Raw genomic sequence first — 19,291 nt, 5'->3', positions numbered from 1 at the left:
CGGCCGTGGTCCGTGGCTGAACGGGAGGCAACCGGGCGGCGGGTGCGTCGCGGGTCCGTCCGGTCAACCAGTTGGGGCCACAAATCTTAACTCGCTCGTACTCTACGCCCCGTCTTCGACGCCGACGGTCACGGAATTGGCGAGGCGCCGTGCCGCACAAAGACTGCGGCCTCTCCCGCGCTTCACGCATCGAATCATTCGATGCATCATTCGATGCGCTGAATCGAAATGAAATTCGATGCGTGAATCGAATGATTCGATGCGTGAATCGAAAATGATTCGATGCAGCATTCGATTCACGCACTCGAATCATTCGATTCACGCATACGAATCATTCGATTCACGCATCAATATGCCATGCGACATGATTCGATGCTGTGAATCGAATGATTCGATGACCGTGAGTCGAATGATTCGATGCGTGAATCGATTGATGACATCGAATCATTCGATTCGCCGCATCTGAATCATTCGATTCACGCAGTCGAATGATGCATCGAATGATTCGATGCCGTGGGAATCAGAATGATTCAGCGTGATCGAATGATTCCGATGCGTGAATCGGAATGCATTCGTATGCGAATTGAATCGCAATGATTCGCATGCTGTGAATCGAATGCATCGCATTCGAATCATTCGAATTCGGCGCAATCGAATACAATTCGAATTCACGCATCGAATCATACGATCACGCATCGAATCATTCGATTCACGCCATCGAACATCATTCCGATCTCACGCCACTCGAATCATTTCGATCTCACGCATCGAATTTCGATTCACGCATCGAATCATTCCGATGCATGCATCGATTGCGTGAATCGAATTGATTCGATCGCGGCTGAATCGAATGATTGCATCGAATGCGATTCGATTCAGACGCATCGAATCATTCGATTTCACGCATCGCAATGATGCATCGAATGATTCGATGGCGGGAATCGAATTGGATTTCGATGCGTGCGAGTGTTCGATGCGTGAATCGAAATGCATTCGATGCGTGGAATCGAATGATTCGATGCCATCATTCGATTCGCACGCAGTCGAACATTCGATTCACGCATCGATCCATTCGATTCAAACGCATCGAATCATTCGATTCACGCCATCGCAATCCATTCGCATTCACGCATCGAATGATTCGATGCATCATTCGATGCGGTGATCGACATGATTCGATTTGCGTGAATCGAATCACTTCGATGCGTGCAATCGAATGATGCATTCGAATCATTCGATTCGCGCCATCGAATCATTCGCATGACGCATCGAATGTATGCATCGAACTCATTTCGATGCGTGAATCGGAATGCATTCGATGCTGTGAATCAATATAATAATCGGCCCGATAAATCGAATGTATATGTGATAAATCGAATTATATCGATTAAATCAACCATAAAACAAAAATCAATTATGACACAAACAACATCGCCATAGGCAGAGTAGGGTACGGTAAAGTAGGCATGCGATGCAGACATGCAGGGCATGCCATGTAGACAGGCAGGCAGTAGGTACGCATTGCAAGCCAGACATTGCAGGCCGATGCATGCAGGCCAGACAGGCCAGAGGCAGGCAGGCAGGCAGGCAGCGGCAGGCCAGCCGTAGGCAGGTAGGATAGGTAGGTAGATAGGTAACGTAGGCAGGCAGGCAGGCTGGCAGCAGCATGTAAACAGACAGGCAGACAGGCCGCGCAGGCAAGACAGGCAACGGCAGACAGGCAGGCAGGAGTGGCAGGCAAGAAGGCAGGCAGCGTAGGTAGGTAGGCATGCAGACCATGTATGCATGGCAGGCAGGCAGGCAGGCAGCAGCAGGCCAGGCAGGCAGGCAGGCAGACAGGCAGGCAGGCAGGTAAGCAGCAGGTAGGCAGCGCAGGCACGGCAGCAGGCTGGGCAGGCCAGGAAGCAGGCAGGTAGCGGAGGTAGCATGCAGACATGAGTATGCATCTGCAGGCAGTGCAGGCAAAGGCAGGTAGCAGCGTAGTCAGCGTAGCGCATCGCAAGCAGGCAGGGCAGGTAGGCAGGTAGCAGGCAGCACGTCGAGTCTCTCAGATGCTCATAAAAATTCATTTTACCTTGACATGGAAATTAAAGATCATGACATGGCGGTCGCGGGGCCTCGGCTGTACCGCGGCGTGCAGATAGCGCCGCGATCTGACGGCTCCCAGCATCACTGCGGCTCGTCGTCCTCTTCTGGTATTCCAGCTAGCTCGTTCTTGCTTGCATCTAGGACAAATTACGACATATGCATATACGCTCTCGCTATGAACACTATTTCATCATAGGGAAAGATTCTTCTATGAACAGATATTGTTGTAGTGTTTGCGCATCATAGAGTTCTAGGAGCTCTATTATGAACGCCAGCGAGTAAATCTTTCAGCGTGTAAAGCGCGGAACGAAGTTGACTCGCCCAATATTTGTCATAGGAAGAATCTTCTATGACAAACTAGCTGCTCATAGCACGAGAGCTATATGCGCTATGTCGTATTTGCTCATAGATGCAAGCAGAAGACCACGTTGGGTATTCGGCACAGTACGCGCCCAAACGCCGCTGCAGCCACAATTCTTCACCGTGTGCGGGCTGGTTTACGATGATGCAAATGGCACGCGCGTTTAGCCTGGAGAAGTTCTCGCCGCGTTCGATTAAACGTGCCAGGCATGACGGCAGAACGCCCTCGGTCGGTCTCTTTCGAGTATTCCGATGTCGCGTCAAGAGTGTTTCAATATTCTCTCTAGTGCACACACAGGCTTTTAAGCGCGTCTTTTAAAAATTCATCTTTTCACCCGCTGTTTTAATGTGAGTATAAGAAAGAACCAACTGCTGATTACCTTCGTCGCGCGAGTCCAGGGACAGATATGATGTATGTGCACATTTTCTTGCCACCGCGAAAGAATTTTTTACGCGCACTTACGGAATTCGACTTTTGCACCACGACCTGAACCGTTTTTAGTTCGCTTTTACATTCTAACCAGATGAGAGACGGATGACCCAGAAAAGCGTCCGTGCTAACTAGCAGCAAGTTGATTTGCATCCATACCCAGCACTGAGCGCGGCATCATTTGCGCGCGCAGTTTCCGCCGGCAAGGCGCACGCGACCGCGGAAAACGTCCTACGAAAGTATCACGCGCTGGCAGCTATTGATCTGTGCCGCCAAATCGAAAAGGCCCGTGCGCCCACGGACCAATTGCATTGCCAAGCGCAACAGTTCATCGAATTTTAGCGGTCTAATTCCACTGCACACATATGCCGACACGCCAATCGACCGCAGCGATTTCTGTGATACAGCGATGTTTCACGTGACGCTCATAGATTCAGGTCACATGTGTATTTGTTAGTGTTGTGGTCTTGGCAGAAGCGATGCGATGCTTGCTATCCCCCGGGGGGTACCACCGTTTTAGGGAGCATGGAGGGAAAGAGGGAGTCACACGTAAGATAATGCGTTGTACGATTGACGTTCAAAATGCCCTTGAACCGCGCATAAACCCTAAACCGCCAACAACCGTCCAACACTAATCTCACACTAAATATATATGTGTCCGCGCGCTGATATATAGGCATTCGTTAATCCAACAACAGAGAGGAATTAATCTATGCGTGTGGGCGAAAGATTTATCATGATGCAAAAAACCCGAACCCTAACCCTAATCCTAAGCCCAACCCTAACCCTAACCCTAATCCTAACCCTAACCTAACTCCTAGGCCCTAACCCTAACCCTAACCAAACCCTCAAACCCTGACCCTAACCATAATCCTAACACTATCCTAACACTAGTGCTGCCCACGTTGCCGGTCACCTCCCTCACGCCGGGGGATTAGCCATTACGACATTACAGATGAATGACCACATGTTCTGATAGAAGCGCTGCTTGATGTAAGTGCAGCGTACACGTGCGTGTCGACCCGCTGTGGCTGTGCAGTGTGGGCACGTACACGTGCGTCGCGCGCGTTGCTGTCGTGCTCGCTGCGTACTGTCGTGTGAACTTACACGTGCGTGCGTGGCGGTGCGTCGGGATAGTCACGACCAGACGTGTATGCATTACAATCGAACGTCTGCTGCCACGTACACGAGGAAAATGCGCGTCTGCGTGCGTGCGTGCAGTTCACACGTGTCGTGTGGTGACGTACACCGTGCGGGCATCGCGTTGCCGCGTGCTGTGCAGTGAGCGTGGCAACTTACACGTCGTGCGTGCATGCGTCGCGTGCAGTGACGTCGGTGCACGTACACGTGCCGTGCATGAGTGTAGATACGTGCGTCTGTGCACCTCGACACGTGCCAGTGCGTCCGCGCCTGCGTCCGTGTGTGTGCCCACGTACACGGTGCGTGCGTGCGTCGCCGTGAATGCCGGTCGCCGTAAGTGCATGCTACACGTATACGTGCCATCGTGCCTGCGTGCGTGTGCACGCTACACGCTGCGTGCATGCGCTGCGGGTCAAGCTGTTCAATAAAGGCACAGGCACGCTGCGTGTGCAGGTGTTTACTGAGACTAGGGTCTTCTGTTTTATATACCCCCACGTGCGTGCCGAGTCGTGTGCGTGCGTCGTGACGTACACGGTGGCGTGTCTGGCGTAACGTGTGCGGTGGGCCGCTAGTCTAAACTTACACGTGCGCCGCCATGCAATTTGCGTGCGCCGCTGTGTGTGCACGTACACGATGCCTGGACGGAGCATTATGAAAACTACTTTTTTTCGTCGTGCGTGCGCGCCGTCGTGTGCGGCAGCAGTGTGAGATACACGTTCGTTCATAGGTACTTATTCTCTTTTAATGTGAGCGGGGCCGTGATGTTCAGCGTGTGATATTATATCAGGAGCTGTCTAGAGTTCATATTGATATAATTTATAGCACATAGTTATATAGTCTATATTATGACACTCGCTGTATTAAGCATGTTGCTGTAATAACGGCTGCGACCGAGTGTTTCTGTCGTGAGCTGCCAACTGCCCGTGTGTATTGTTGGCTTTTATTGTATCTCGATTTTTGGTTCTTCGTGTACCACACTTATGCAACACGTCTATAAGGGACGTTACTAAGCGGAAATGCATTGACGTAAGCCTATTGACGCAACCTCAAAACAACTGCTGGCATTGGAGGATCGCGTCATGATGTTCCTGGAGTATCTGCTGAAACTTGTATAATTCGAGTTAAATAAAATACGTCGACTTACGATATATTATAACGCATCTTAGTAATGCTCGTATAAAGTATTAAGAAATATAATTATGTAGTCGTGTGTGCGCTTTTGAATCAAATATGTGCGCACTTTATTTCTTTTTGTTTATTTTTCTTTTGTTGTTTTTTTATTTCTATTCGATACTCGTTGGCGAAAATGTGTTCGTACAAACGTTGAGTAATTGTCTAAGGGCACAGACCGTAACCATATAGATAGCTAGCATAAATAATTCTTAGTTCGGATGTTTTTTCCAGCAGATGTAAATGTATCACGCAAAAATATTGAGCAGCAAATTGCAACGGTATCGTGTAAAGAGAGAACGATCATTCACGTGTTTTTTAGAATATAATTTCATGCGTATTTTACATGTAATCCTGCCTATCAACTTATACGCATGACAGAGAGAGACATATCTGGCTGACGAGACTGCTAGCTGCATACGTTCGCTGACGACTACAGGCTTCGCTTAAGAGAACATGGCGACGGGAAAAAATAGAGCGAAACCGATTCTGGAATGGCTCGAAATTTCTCGCCTAAATGCGTCAGGCGCACGCACGCCAACATAATGCTCATCAGTGACTGCTATTTTCAACCTAAAATCCAATAAAGAATAAACAATGCCATCACCGATTTAAAATGGCAAGGTTACTGCATTATATACTGTATACGCTGTAAATTATCGGCCCTGGTGGTTTAATCATTTCGCCGAATTTTGCGAACGCGTCCCCAAGTCGCGAGAATAACAGCACGAATAAATCCTACCCGAATGAAATACCGAAATCATAACCATCATAATTCACTGACGCGAATTATACCTACCTCCGAAATTCGTCCGTCAATAGTCAATGTGAAAAATATGGCGTATACAGTAATAAGGATATATCACGAGAAGCAGGAAAATGACTCGTACATTATGCGACACATAATTTAGCTTATGATGAAATAATACATTCTTATATGTAACTGCCGCTACTTGTGATGTGTATGCAACATAAAATTTAGCTTTTGTGAAATAAAATCATTCTTATCTGTAACTGTCAATAGCGAAGAAGATATTTGAATGTATGTAAACAATTGGTAGCGTCGTTAAGACCGCAACCTCCGTAATTTCCGCAGTTAACATGGCGAACGAAGAGAACATGGAGAAGCGTAATGAATAAGACACGGCCTGTTAACCGGGTGAAGATATTTGGATGGATGCTAACTGTTGTTAGAGCTTTTATGAAATAAAATCTGACTTATCTATAACTGTCACTAACTGCATTATGTATTATTGATATTATCAGCTATCATTAACAGCTATCATGAAATATAGTATTACCGTCCGCCTCTGTCACTAAATATTATCAAGAATCCATAATAGAAATGTTTCTATTATGGACTCTTGATAATATGTAAAACAAAAAGAGAGGAGCTCGTGAGGAAATATATTTTATAAATTTAACACAAATTTTCCAGTGAAAACAAAGAATGATAATATTTGGCAAGATAAAAACAGCAACATAATTATATAGGCACACGCACGTACGCACGCAAGCACGGACGGACGGACGGACGCACGCACGGACGGACGGACGCACAGACGCACGCACGTACACACGTACACACAAAATATTCAATCGGGCCAGAATCGGGCTGTGTTATGTAGTTGGCCCATCGCTAATTCAGGCATATCTAGCGGGTATGCAGTCCGAGGTAGCGTGTATACACTGCGAACATTGAGTCTGTCTAGTTGATGCTAGTTGACTAGTTGATGTAGGATAAAATGACAGTTTCTACGGTACATTAGTATCAACACGCACTCACGTTGCTATACCGCCTATACGACATATTCTCGCGCACACACGTACATACATACACGCGCGCGCACACACACAGCAGTATTTTTAGTCTTTATAGTTATCTATCTATCTATCTATCTATCTATCATCTATTCTATCGTTATTCTATCTATCTATTTATCGTATCTATCTAAATTTTCTTTAAAATAATCATATCTATCTATCTAGATCTATCTAAATGACATATAATATTAATTATTCTATAGTATTTATACATTATACTTATCTATGTTATATATACTATATATGCGTATGCATGACTGTTGGCATCTGCTGGGTATATGACATTTCGAGTCGCCACCAGTGATATAACTCTTTCTATGAAATAGGTAGTAATCAGCGCAAATACGTGTGTGAAGGCGCGTATGTGCGCGTATAGTTATATATATATATAGTATAGTAATTATATATATACATATACTATATACTGCGTCGCATGACTTGCATTTGCTAGCGTATGAATCAGTGGGACACCAGCTGTATAACGAATCTATATCACGCCACTTACTTACGTGGGCCCGCCATGCGGACAGGCATTTTTTTGTTGCTACCGATAAACTTGACCAAAATGAGTGACACATGGAACTCAATTCTGTCAATCCTGTCACACAAAACTTCAAGTTCTGTCAATCCTGTCCCACAAAACTTCAATTTTTCTGAACACAAAACTCATATTCTGTCAATCCTGTACCACAAAACTCAGTTTTTGTTAACAACAAAACTCAATTCTGACAGATCGGTGCTTACCAAACTCGATTTTGTTGCCCAAATATGGCACACGCATCTAAAAGGGCTACCATTGCGTCAGAACTGAGCTTGCGAAGCACAATGTGTCACCGGTCGCATCTACGTTTCTCTTTAACTTAGTGACCCATTTCTCCAGAACCACGTTTCTTGCGAAGACACCCGTAATGTGTAGCCCTTCTTTACATGCCGGTTTGCCATATTTGGGCAACAATTCGAGCTTTTGTGGAAATGGATTTGTTTACTGTTAGAAAAAAATTGACTGCTGGGTTTGCTAGTAGAATCTATACATGCCTGGATGTATGAGTCTACAATGTCACAGTGAAATTTCAAAAGCTAAATTTGCTTGAAGAAGGTTTATGCTCCTTAAATCGTATAATTTCTATGGCATTCTGTACTGTCAGTGTGTTAATATGCCACTTTCAGTGGCCACTGCCAGTGCATGTGGTGGTGATAGTATGGTGTAGTTTTTGCCTGCGTTAATTAGGTACAGGTGGCAGCTCTCTATTGCAGCCTGTAGGAGGGTTAAACATTGATTTGTTTCTCAACTGCGTTGGCGAGTACCTGTGGTTGTGGAACGCTCCCATTTTACAGTGAAATTCCACACATAACTCTTACTTGAACAATGCTTACTTAGGAGATAATGATATGAGTTATATATGAGATTCTGTAGTGTACATTATGAATAGTTGGAATAGTCACTAGCACTCAAATAATTACCCAGGAGTGAGGCTGTGGATTTCCCAGACTTAATTTTCTCATCAAATTTTGGCACCAATATAGACGCAAATGTGTACGTTCTTGAGCTTATTCGCTCCACTAATCACTGGCCTACCTTGTTTTGTTTTTGTTTTAATAGGGTTAGGGTCACAATGCACCATAAAACATTAGTTTCAGGCACGCGATTTGTATCAACTAATGGGATTGGGGAGTTATGCAGAATGCAGAAGGTTGCTGAAATGATGTGTACGCAACTGCGTATCTGCATATCTGCGCCTAACAAAGGTGTCACTACGCACAACTTAAATGTTACGTTTATAACCGTAGCAACAGACCTCAGATGAGCCCAGACGCTCTGCGGCTCTTGTTGAGGATTATCAAAGTGAATATAAACTTGTTTTTTAAAAACTTGCTGATTGAATCATAATGAAAAGTGTTTTTCCATAGTTACCTCTGCCAAGGGGTTGGCAGGAGGTTATGTTTTCACCGGTGTGTGTTTGTTGGTTTGTGGGTTTGTGCGTTTGTTTGTTTGTGTACAGCCTAACTAAAAAAGTTATGGACGGATTGTCATAAAATTTTCAGGATAGGTCAGAAATGGGGTAACTTAGAATTGATTACATTTTGGTGGTGATCCGGATCCAATTAATTAATTAATTAATTAATATAGGTCAGAAATGGGGTAACTTAGAATTGATTACATTGGTGGTCATCCGGATCCAATTAATTATTTAATTAATTAATTAATTAATAAAAATTTTCACAGTGAGAGAATTGACCTGTCTTGGCGGAGGTCTGCGCTCTCCGAGTGCTCTAGTTACTTATAAAATACTTATGCTTCAGAAGTAGATCATCTAGAGCAGTGTTTCAGAGTGTCTCCTCCCCATGTGGTCTTGGGACAGCTTCTCTATATCCTCTCCTGGAGACATGTGACTGTCAACGTTTTTGTAATGATGTTTCATATATTGTATTTCGTAGGGTGTGGTCAGTCCATCCCCACGTTTTCCTCATGTTCTTTACGACTAGCCATCTCTGTCCTGTTCTTTCCCATTTCTTCTGCTTTGGGATTTTGCTAGGCCATCTTATCTGTAGGATTCTTTGAAACAGCTATTGATGAAAGTGTGGACTTTACATGGGTTTATTTACATTATCAATATCTCTGCACCTTGGCATTTTTTAGGATTATTTTTGACAAGATCTTTTAGGGATTCGAAAAAACGTTTAGTTATGAGGGCTCTGTCAACATTGGCTTCCACATCTGTCTGTAGAAAAAAGTGTTAGCCTCAACTTTGCTAACATTTGATTTTAAATCAGATGCTTTTTTTTCTTCTGTTTACAGCCATTTTTATTACAGTTTTACATGTCATGGCCTTTGTCGTAATTTTATTTTTATTGTCATGTACTGTGCTTAGCATGTAGGGAAAATGCAAGATTCTAAAGGTTATCCATTCTGCAAGATCTTCTAAAAACTGATGTTATCTGACACAAGGCACTAGAGGAAATTGCTTTATAGATAAACAGAAATGACAGTCAGTAAGACTAAGAGTGCCAGTCTCAATGTCGAATTTAAAAGTCGATATAATAACATATACAGCCATTATAATGACAGTGTATACTGCTATGGATTAAGGTAAAAACTTTGGCATTTATGAGGTTTGTTTTTATTCAATTTTTCTGGCTTTCAAAAATTTTTTAGTTGTAAATGTAGACTTTGCCCACATTGGCTTTGATTCATCATTTAGCACTAGAACAATATTGTCTTCGTAGGTTGAAAGATAAGTTGACACCGTTTTAATAGTGATACTCATTTTGTGCTGCACTTGAAGGATAAATTTGCAAAGTTGTAGTTTTGTGTTATTTTAAGTAGCATAAAGGTCATACATGTAAAATATATTGTTTTTCTCTGGTTTGTATAAAAAGTATTATTAAAAGTTATTGTTGTCTTAATAGCTAGGCCCTATGTGTAGTCAACCTACTGTTTCCTTTTTTCTATTGCTTTCAACCAAACTCAATGCATAGGATGCACACAGCCTCATTTTTTGTCCAGACAAAAAGTTAAATGTCCTGTATGGACCTATGGTGTAAATTTTGTAATCATATAAAACGACCTTTTGCTAGAGAGTCAAGCTCAGTCAACAGATGTAAATTGTAATGGAATTATGAAAGTTCTACTAACTTACAATAGTTGCTCCAAATTCCAAGCCTAACATCAAACGATTTCCTCCTTTACTATTATGATTTTAATACATTTATACGTGTTTCAAGTGAAAGAAGGGTGCAGGGTATTCCAGCAACATCTTTACATTAGAGTGGATTCTCTAAAACAAACATATTGGTCCTTCTCATGCACTTGTACCTTTGTGCCATAAATCTTAAGTAGCTTCACAACGTTTCTGGTGTTTAGAATTAAGGCTCACTGTGTAAAAAGGCATCCTTAGTAAATAAATGGAGGAACAGATGCTGAAAGGCAGATTCCAACGACTTTTGAGAACGTCGTCGTACAGTCCGGGCCCCGTAAGTTCCAGCAACTATAAGGGCCCTATTTATTTCAGTGCTATCGTTTTTTCTCTACTGTCCTAACCATAATTTTATATACAGGTGTGTGTGTTGCGTGCGTGCGTGCGTGCGACAAGAGTGGGCCTAGCTGTTCTATCCTCTGTGTGTTGGTGCAAACGCTGGGCGTATGCGATGTTGTTTGTGCGGTTCGTATTACAATGTTCGTGGCATAAGCAAGTTTGTGATATTATAGCTCTTGCTAACAATCTTAGTTTCATAGTAACTTTGAATTGTTTCATGATGTATCGTTCATCGAGTCTGGCGAAAAGCGCTAAATTTGGAAAACACGATGGCAATGTCATGTGAGTAGAAATGAGGTCAACTGACTTATCACTATCAGACTTAATAACTTTGGTAGAGGGTGTAGGGAAAGTTTCTACGTCCAACTCTAATTGCAACTATCTGTGGTGATGATGGTTAGTCTAAGAGTCGCACTGCGGGACATGCACCACGAATCCACATGCACATGCACGAGGGCATGCACATGCTCCTCACCATGACTGATATCAGGAGTGAATAATAATAGATTATAGGTAATAATCTATTATTATTCACTCCTGCTGATATCCTAACAATTCCACGTATTGTGGAGGTTGCAGTGGTGTACTCCCAGACGTCGTGGTGATTCTGAATATATCTTCAGTTAGCGCGATTGAGTGACAAATCACGGAGAAAAGCGAGGTGAAACAAACAAACACACACACACACACACACACACACTGATGTACACAAGATTAGCCAAATTATAGTATAGATTATCGTGTACAAGGACACGTGCTCTACCTGAGCATATGCGCGCTCACAAACCTGCATAACAAACCCAGACTGAGATGTGTTCTATTCAAAATTTATGTGGATCACGTATGTACTATGCAAGAACTATTGTGAACCACTGTATACAACCACTGGCAGCAAGAATAAGTCAATAGATGCGTGTGTGCTGTAGCTGCAGGTGCGGACTTGTTCTTACTGCCAAGTGTATATAACACGTGACAGGCGTAACTAATGGGTCTCAGTGTTACGCAACTTTCCAACAAGCTTTTGGCCTTCAATTGAGTTCAAAAGAAAAGTTGAACTTTCATTACTTAGCTCTTACTGCACGCGGGCATGCGCCTTTTGAAAGTTGTTTATTACTATTACGTATCTAATAGTACTGCATAAAAATGCACATCAGGTACCCAGTACTTGTAGATGCTGACTTGCTAGCAAGGCGGATGAATGCATTTATTAGCAAAGAAGTATATATTTTAATGACATATTGAACCAGTGTGTAATATCACTTGAAATTTTTGTGTGTAATAAATAATTTTATATCATGGTCGTGCAGTATTGGCCAACAAAAGTGACTGACATACGTATTAGTGGTTTTAAACTGGTTCTATATTGTTTTTTTTCATAGATTCTTGAGGACTTCCAATTTATGACTTCCTCCATTTTCTGCACTTCAACATAACTTCAAGAATGGAGTCCGGTAGGAGTGCTCCATCCAAATTGGCCGAGGTAAGCTGAGTGTTGTGTGTGTGACCGATTAATTCAAAATTAATTTCACACCAAACGTTGCAATTCTATGTACCGTATAAATAAATGTCATTACTGTACCATATATGCACGTTCACTGGAGTTTTTTAGGCAATTTTCATGTCAAAATATTAGACTGGCTTTTTGATTGGTAAATTAAAAATAATGTTTGAGAGACTTACTTGATTTGGGGAAATATTGTTAAAGTTAGTTCAGCTCATAGGGTCTATGTCCCCCAGGGTACGCTCCGGCAGTACCCCGAGGGACATAGACCCTCTCAGCGTTAGTTCATGGTCATCATAAGATATCCTAGGATCATCCAAGATTATACCTTAGTTTTGGATTTGCTGGGCCATGATCATTGAGAAACCGACATGAACTTTTATTGGAGGTTACTTATATGATAAATAATGCATTTCACAGCCAATAACTGCACATAGATCTTTACACATAGTATAGGTCTTGTCTACCTGCGTGTATACAGTATAGTCTGTAATTCTGGGCCATGATCTAGGCATAACGACATATATATATATATGTGTAATATTCCTGGTTATATGGGGATAATGTCAAGAGTGCATAAACTGGTCTATGTGCATGCTCTTGGTAATGGCTGCTGTTTCTCTAAAAACCAAGTATACTTTATCTTCTTTTCAGTTATGCGCCGTTGTATTCCAAAGCCCTGTATGTATATGTGTTTGTAGTGCCTATGCACGTTGTACAAACATGCGCAAATATGTTTGACAGGCTAATTAGTATTACTGCGCAAACGTATACATATTTATAGGTGACGCACGTATGTACACGCTTGCACAAGTAGACGGTGTTGCAGTCAGTGTCAGTATCAGTGCCAAATGATTGCTGTTTCGATGGTCATACAGCACATACAACTAGTTACTACTAGCGATAGTATAGAAGGTCTTTATTTGCACATCATTTGTATGTGTTTCTGATAGTTATGTATTACCAATGATATGAAAACCAAATATGATTACACAACCATACCGCTATTTTTGGTAATCGGTAAATCCGATATCAGCATGAGCAGTACGTCAAGCTATAAACGAGGTTTAAATGTATACTACGAACCTATCAAGGGTGAATAAAAACAAATGCACATAAGGCGAGAATAAGCTATATATAAGGCGTGTACCTGTGTACAACAGCAAACTCCCAAAGTGGCTGGGCTAGCTGCTCTTAGTATATCAATAGAAGGTGAATATCATGCTACAATAAGTTCTAGTATAAATTAAATAATAAAAACCCGTCTAATCGTCTATAGTGGTCTGCAGATTTTATAAAGGGTCTGCTAGACCGTATTCTAAAAATTCTGAAGTCTGCTCTTGTTCTCGCTTACTTTATGTCACCGCTTGGCCATTTGAACGAATAGTGAAAAGTGCCGGATAGAGTGAGAGAGCAGTTAAATTTCATCATTGGTGGACTGTAAAGACGACAAGACAATAAATTGGACTTATTTAATACAGAAATAATAATATCTGAGCTGACATGGTAAGGTAGTGCCAAGTCGTGTATGATTTTCTTTTCTGCGTGTTCCCAGTGCAACTGGACATTTTGTAACTACTTTTATTCAAAAACAGTACGTCACTAAATCCTTCACATATATTGATTAATTTTTAAAATGATATTTTAATAAAAACGGCAGGTATAAGCTGTAACCATTGTATAGGCACGCCGCTTGCTTGCTTTTTACACCGAGCCTCAGGTACGTTCACCGTGTAGTAGCCAGTGTTGTAGTCGAGTCCGCACCCCCCCCCCCGAGTCCGAGTCCGAGTCCGCACCCCCCTGAGTCCGAGTCCGAGTCCGCACCCCCCGAGTCCGAGTCCGAGTCTGCGCCACCCGAGTCCGAGTCCGAGTCCGAGTCCGCACCCCCGAGTCCGAGTCCGAGTCCGCGCCACCCGAGTTCGAGTTCGAGTCCGAGTCCAGTTTTGATAAAAAAATCGGGGAAAAAGGGAAAAAGGGAAAAAATCGCAACAGTGCATCGTAGACATTCGAAGTGTATAGTCAGCCGAAAACACAGAGACACGAGTCATATGAAACGTGTCAAAGTAACGGATCCATTTGTGTTTTACGAGAATGACACGGCTTGTTGAACCAAATGAGAGAGTGCTAGTACCTTCGAAGTTGTAGAAGAAGAGTAAGAAGTGGTAGAAAAAGCGCAAAGGGACGAAGGGACAGCAGATTCAAACCAAAGGGACAAGAATCTTAATCGAGCCATTGAAAACGTTACAAGATTAGGCCGTGTATCTAGAAAACCTAGGAGTTTTGGTTTTAAATTCTTGTAAACGGCGTGTTACAATATGTACAGTTGTGTACTATGTATGTAGTGGCCTTGAGCCGGCCTCGACCCGAGTCCTCGAGTCCGGAGGGCTCGAGTCCGAGTCCGAGTCTGAGTCATTGCACTCCGAGGCCGAGACCGAGACCGAGACCAAGGAAAACGGTCTCGAGAGTCGAGGCAGGTCTCGAGGCTAAGACCGGCCTCGAGACCTACAACACTGGTAGTAGCAGTGCACCGTCTTTTTTCAGTGGATCAGTGAAATGTTTTTTTTATCACGCATCTGTGTATCAAGTTACGATATTATTTCTGCGCGGTCAATCTGTCATTGTCAGCTGATGGAAATTATCACGAAAACCACCTACGTCAGAATGCAGCAATGGATAGCATAATCAATCGAGCTTGGAGCCTGATTGTCAATTCCGCACGCTTATATACGAAGGTCTGAGTTGATTCAGTAGTGACCGATTTACGTGTAGATTTACGTAGTTCTTCGAATGTCACTATACTCTTGCCAAGCTTTGTCACAGTGCCTCACTGAAATGCAGGTGCAGGTGAATTAGCTAAGAGGTCAAGTACACGGCTCACTTGACCGAATACTGCATGTACAAATAAATGTAATTCTTGGATCCCCATCCAAAGATTGATTCTAAGGGATTGGATTGTGCTGATATTATCAGGAGTGAATAATAGAGATTATTTATCCAAATATACGTGTATTAGGAGATTTCCGTGTGCTTAGCAGAGATGGCTAATTTACTGGATTTTTAACCGAGTGTTTGCGAAATTGGTTGCGTGATTAGCCAGATATTAGTGAAATTATATGATGAAAGATGTTGCTTGGGATTGTAATGCTTGGCATCTGAGAGCAGCATGAAACCGGACGATTCTGGTGTGGGAGGCTGGGAGACAAGGTCGCACTTGGAAAGTGGATGCATATATACTAACTATACTACAGAGAATCTCTAACCGTACTACTACTTCCGCTCCGCACGTTTCCCTTATTAGCGTACATATTACACCATATTCCGTCCCCATTATTACCGTCCATATTACACCCATATTCAGAAGACAGAATAAGTGAGGTTTATGTAAAGTTCTCTTCAAAGTCTACAGAATTCGACGAACTGGACGAAGACTAGCAGCGGGGTTAGAAAGTTGTTGTTTATTGCTAGTGTGTTTTGCGACAGGTTGCCTGGGGTTGTACAGTATTATCTTGGTATTATCATTCTATGGACCGGTCTGCAGCTACGTTTATGCGCATATCTAACGTGAAACGAAAACCAATAACAGATGTAGAGGAACCCGTTTTTATCGCCGAGGGTCTATTTGATAAACCCGGGAGGGCTGGCCAGAAGGGGGAGGGATAGCATGCATTTGTACACGCAGGCTAATGTCTTTTATGTTTATACTAGCAGATGCACTACACTGGTATCTTATATTGCTTAGCAGTAAATGCAGTGGTATGGAATTATGGAAATATCTCGCCGCTGAATAAACAAGAAGGTGCGCGCGCATGCATTGGATTGTTTTTCAAAACATGTCGTCTTTGAAAAGCGACGCACTCGTTTATCTAGGACCCGACGAAGCGGGGACCACTGTAATACCGCCATGCGCTTGAATAATGAGTGAGGCGCTAGCTTTCCTTCTGAGCTTTCCTCCTGAGCTTTCCTCCAGTGTCATCGACCTTTACACTGCGAGACATATTACAGTTTGAGATAACATGAATTAATTGTGCTTATTGGTGGAATTTACGAGTTTGATTACATATATACAATATATTACGTAGTGCGTTTCTCATTTTATATAAATAAAAATTGTCACACGAAACATGTGTGTTACACAGTTGCACCGATCCGCTAGTAATTTTCCTAAAACGTGCAGAACTTCATTCAAAGGCGCCTGGCTTTGTGAACAAATAAGATATTGGTAGGATCAACAGATCGCTACACCTACTTATTCCCGCCGGTTGCCGCTACAGCACCATCGTTAGACAGCTATTCTGATTTTGGTTGGCATTCGTTCGTGGTCACCCGGAAATCACAAACGGGAAATGTCTAATGATATTACTCAGTAAAGAATTGCGCAGGCATTCACGAGTAGGTGCCGCCGTTCCGTAGCAGCAGCAGTTTCCGTAATTCGTGCATGCATGCGTGTACGCAAGATTATTTTCGTCAAGCCTGGCGCGTTTTTATGAGCTTCGCGAGGTATTGAATTGTACAGTTACAATTTAGGTACACAATGTACCATTAATTCAAAAACTTTTCGCCATTACACATGTGAAGTGTGTAGCAAATAGAAGCAAGGGTCGGCTAAAGTCCGGGGCCATAGCCTGCACAAGGGTGTAGTAGGGGGTGGGGTGGGGGTGGAGCAGAGTTCGTGAGCCAACTGAGTGTAATGACGAGGAAATATTTTTTCAAGTCGTTTCAAGTAATACACCACGTGTATATCAAGAGTAGATACTATAATCTACTCTTGATTATTATCTACTCTTGATAATATTAGGACTCCGACGGAAGGAATAATTTGCTTGTTATTTATCACATTTATGTTAGGAATGTTAGAACAATTATTAGGCTCATCTTTATTGGTTTGTAAAATTGTAAGGGGGTGGTCAGCTGCCCCCTCTCCCTCCTGCGGCTACGACACTGCCTATACTGTCATAGAATGTTGGCTTAGGACACTAGAACGTACGTATTTCCGCAGCATCTGAAGAGGGAAGAGATTGTTGGTGTTTATATTTAGGACGTAGTGTCTTGGTAAAAAAAATTTACTTAAGTTTAAACGCGCGGCTTCATTTAGAAGACTAGCGGTCTCCCTGATTCAGCATCCTACTAGCAGCAGTAAAGTAGCTACAGTACTTGCAGCGTTATTGGCAGCGGCAATTCAGCACGCTTGCAGTAGCAATGTAGGGACAAGTTGCGGCAGTAAAGAAACCGGCCCACTTGTATCATTGCAGCCTATACGGATACGTCTCCCTCATGTAACCTGCTTGTAGCAGCAATGCTATCGTTTTGCAGTTGTATAATCAAAGGTAGATAATTGGCCAAATTTGTTTATTATCTACTCGTTATATAATGGGGCGCATTTGCAGAAGCAATTCGACCTGATTACAGCTTGTTTTCTGCAGTATTTCAACGTGCTTGCAGTGGCTATATGCTGTTTGAATAAAAAATCCTCCTATTTCGGATATCGTGTCTGTCTTAGGCGCGTGTAAAATGATGAAGGGAGCCATTGCTGCAGGATTGTCGCTTCAGAACATTCACTTCGGTCAAGCCCGGTCGCTCGGTCGCTTCATGTTCGGTTCGCCCAGTCGTATAGACAACCTGAGTTGCATATATAATAAGTATAGGACCTGAAGAGAATTGAAAAATCTCGTTTTGATTTTCAATGTGTATGAAATTATAATTTAATTTATTCAGTGGGCAACCAGGCGTATCCACCACAGCTAAGCGTGCATATCTGAATTGGCGTATTGCTTACAATAATACAACTGTGTGGAACTCTTATAGACAGTATGTATGTATTGATGGTATATTATGTTGTAAATGGGAGTTTACGTAAATTGTGGTGATTCCCCGAAAGGACAGTGTAATGTCAAAAACTGACCGGACTTTTGTGTACGTAAGGTGCAGTCGAGTATATGCAAAGAAATAGCAACCGACTTGTAAAGGTATCCGATGAAGTTCGCACGAATAGGGGTTCTCTGCAAAGGTCACTCCCAGCAAAGAGTTCGTATATGCGTGCGCAATATGAGACATGGCCTCCACGAGAGTAGTGAGGGCGAATAGTCGCTACTAGATGCAACGCGCACGCACAGTGGCGAGCACAGCGTGAGCGGATAGAGAGAGGTACTGTAACTAGGTAGATACAGTATACTGTAAGAGAGTACGTGGACACATTGTGTGAGAGTGCAGAGAAGCACAATAATTATAGGTAGTCTACACAGTGTGGGTAAGAGAGGACATGGACACTATGTGAGCTTAGAGAGAGAAGCAGTGACTATGTAGACAGTGTGGGTAAGAGAGGACGTGGACACTATGTGAGCTTAGATAGAGAGAAGCAGTAACTATGTAGACTGCGCTGGTAAGAGAGGACGTGGACATTATGTGAGCTTAGAGAGAGAGAGAGAAGCAGTGACTACGTAGACAGCGCTGGTAAGAGAGGACGTGGACACTATGTGAGCTTAGATAGAGAGAAGCAGTGACTACGTAGACAGTGTGGGTAAGAGAGGACGTGGACACTATGTGAGCTTAGATAGAGAGAAGCAGTGACTATGTAGACAGTGTGGGTAAGAGAGGACGTGGACACTATGTGAGCTTAGATAGAGAGAAGCAGTGACTATGTAGACAGTGTGGGTAAGAGAGGGCGTGGACACTATGTGGGCTTAGATAGAGAGAAGCAGTGACTATGTAGACAGTGTGGGTAAGAGAGGGCGTGGACACTATGTGAGC

The 19,291-nt window shown here is 43.0% G+C and overlaps 1 protein-coding gene across 4 annotated transcripts in view; it reads left to right on the top strand.

Moving 5' to 3' along the window:
* Positions 1–19,291, top strand: part of LOC106809719 (band 3 anion transport protein-like) — a 48,117-nt gene that overhangs the window by 2,626 nt on the left and 26,200 nt on the right. For all 4 annotated transcript variants that reach the window (XM_014812893.1, XM_014812896.1, XM_014812895.1 and 1 more), the window contains exon 2: positions 12,426–12,526. In XM_014812893.1, the coding sequence (XP_014668379.1) occupies positions 12,488–12,526 (39 nt within the window). In that variant the 5' untranslated portion in view covers positions 12,426–12,487. The remainder of the gene's footprint in view (positions 1–12,425; positions 12,527–19,291) is intronic.

The sequence above is a fragment of the Priapulus caudatus genome, unplaced genomic scaffold (genome assembly GCF_000485595.1).
Source record: "Priapulus caudatus unplaced genomic scaffold, Priapulus_caudatus-5.0.1 Scaffold379, whole genome shotgun sequence".
In the NCBI taxonomy this organism is placed as follows: domain Eukaryota; kingdom Metazoa; phylum Priapulida; class Priapulimorpha; order Priapulimorphida; family Priapulidae; genus Priapulus; species Priapulus caudatus.
This window is presented reverse-complemented; position numbering and strand designations above follow the sequence as displayed.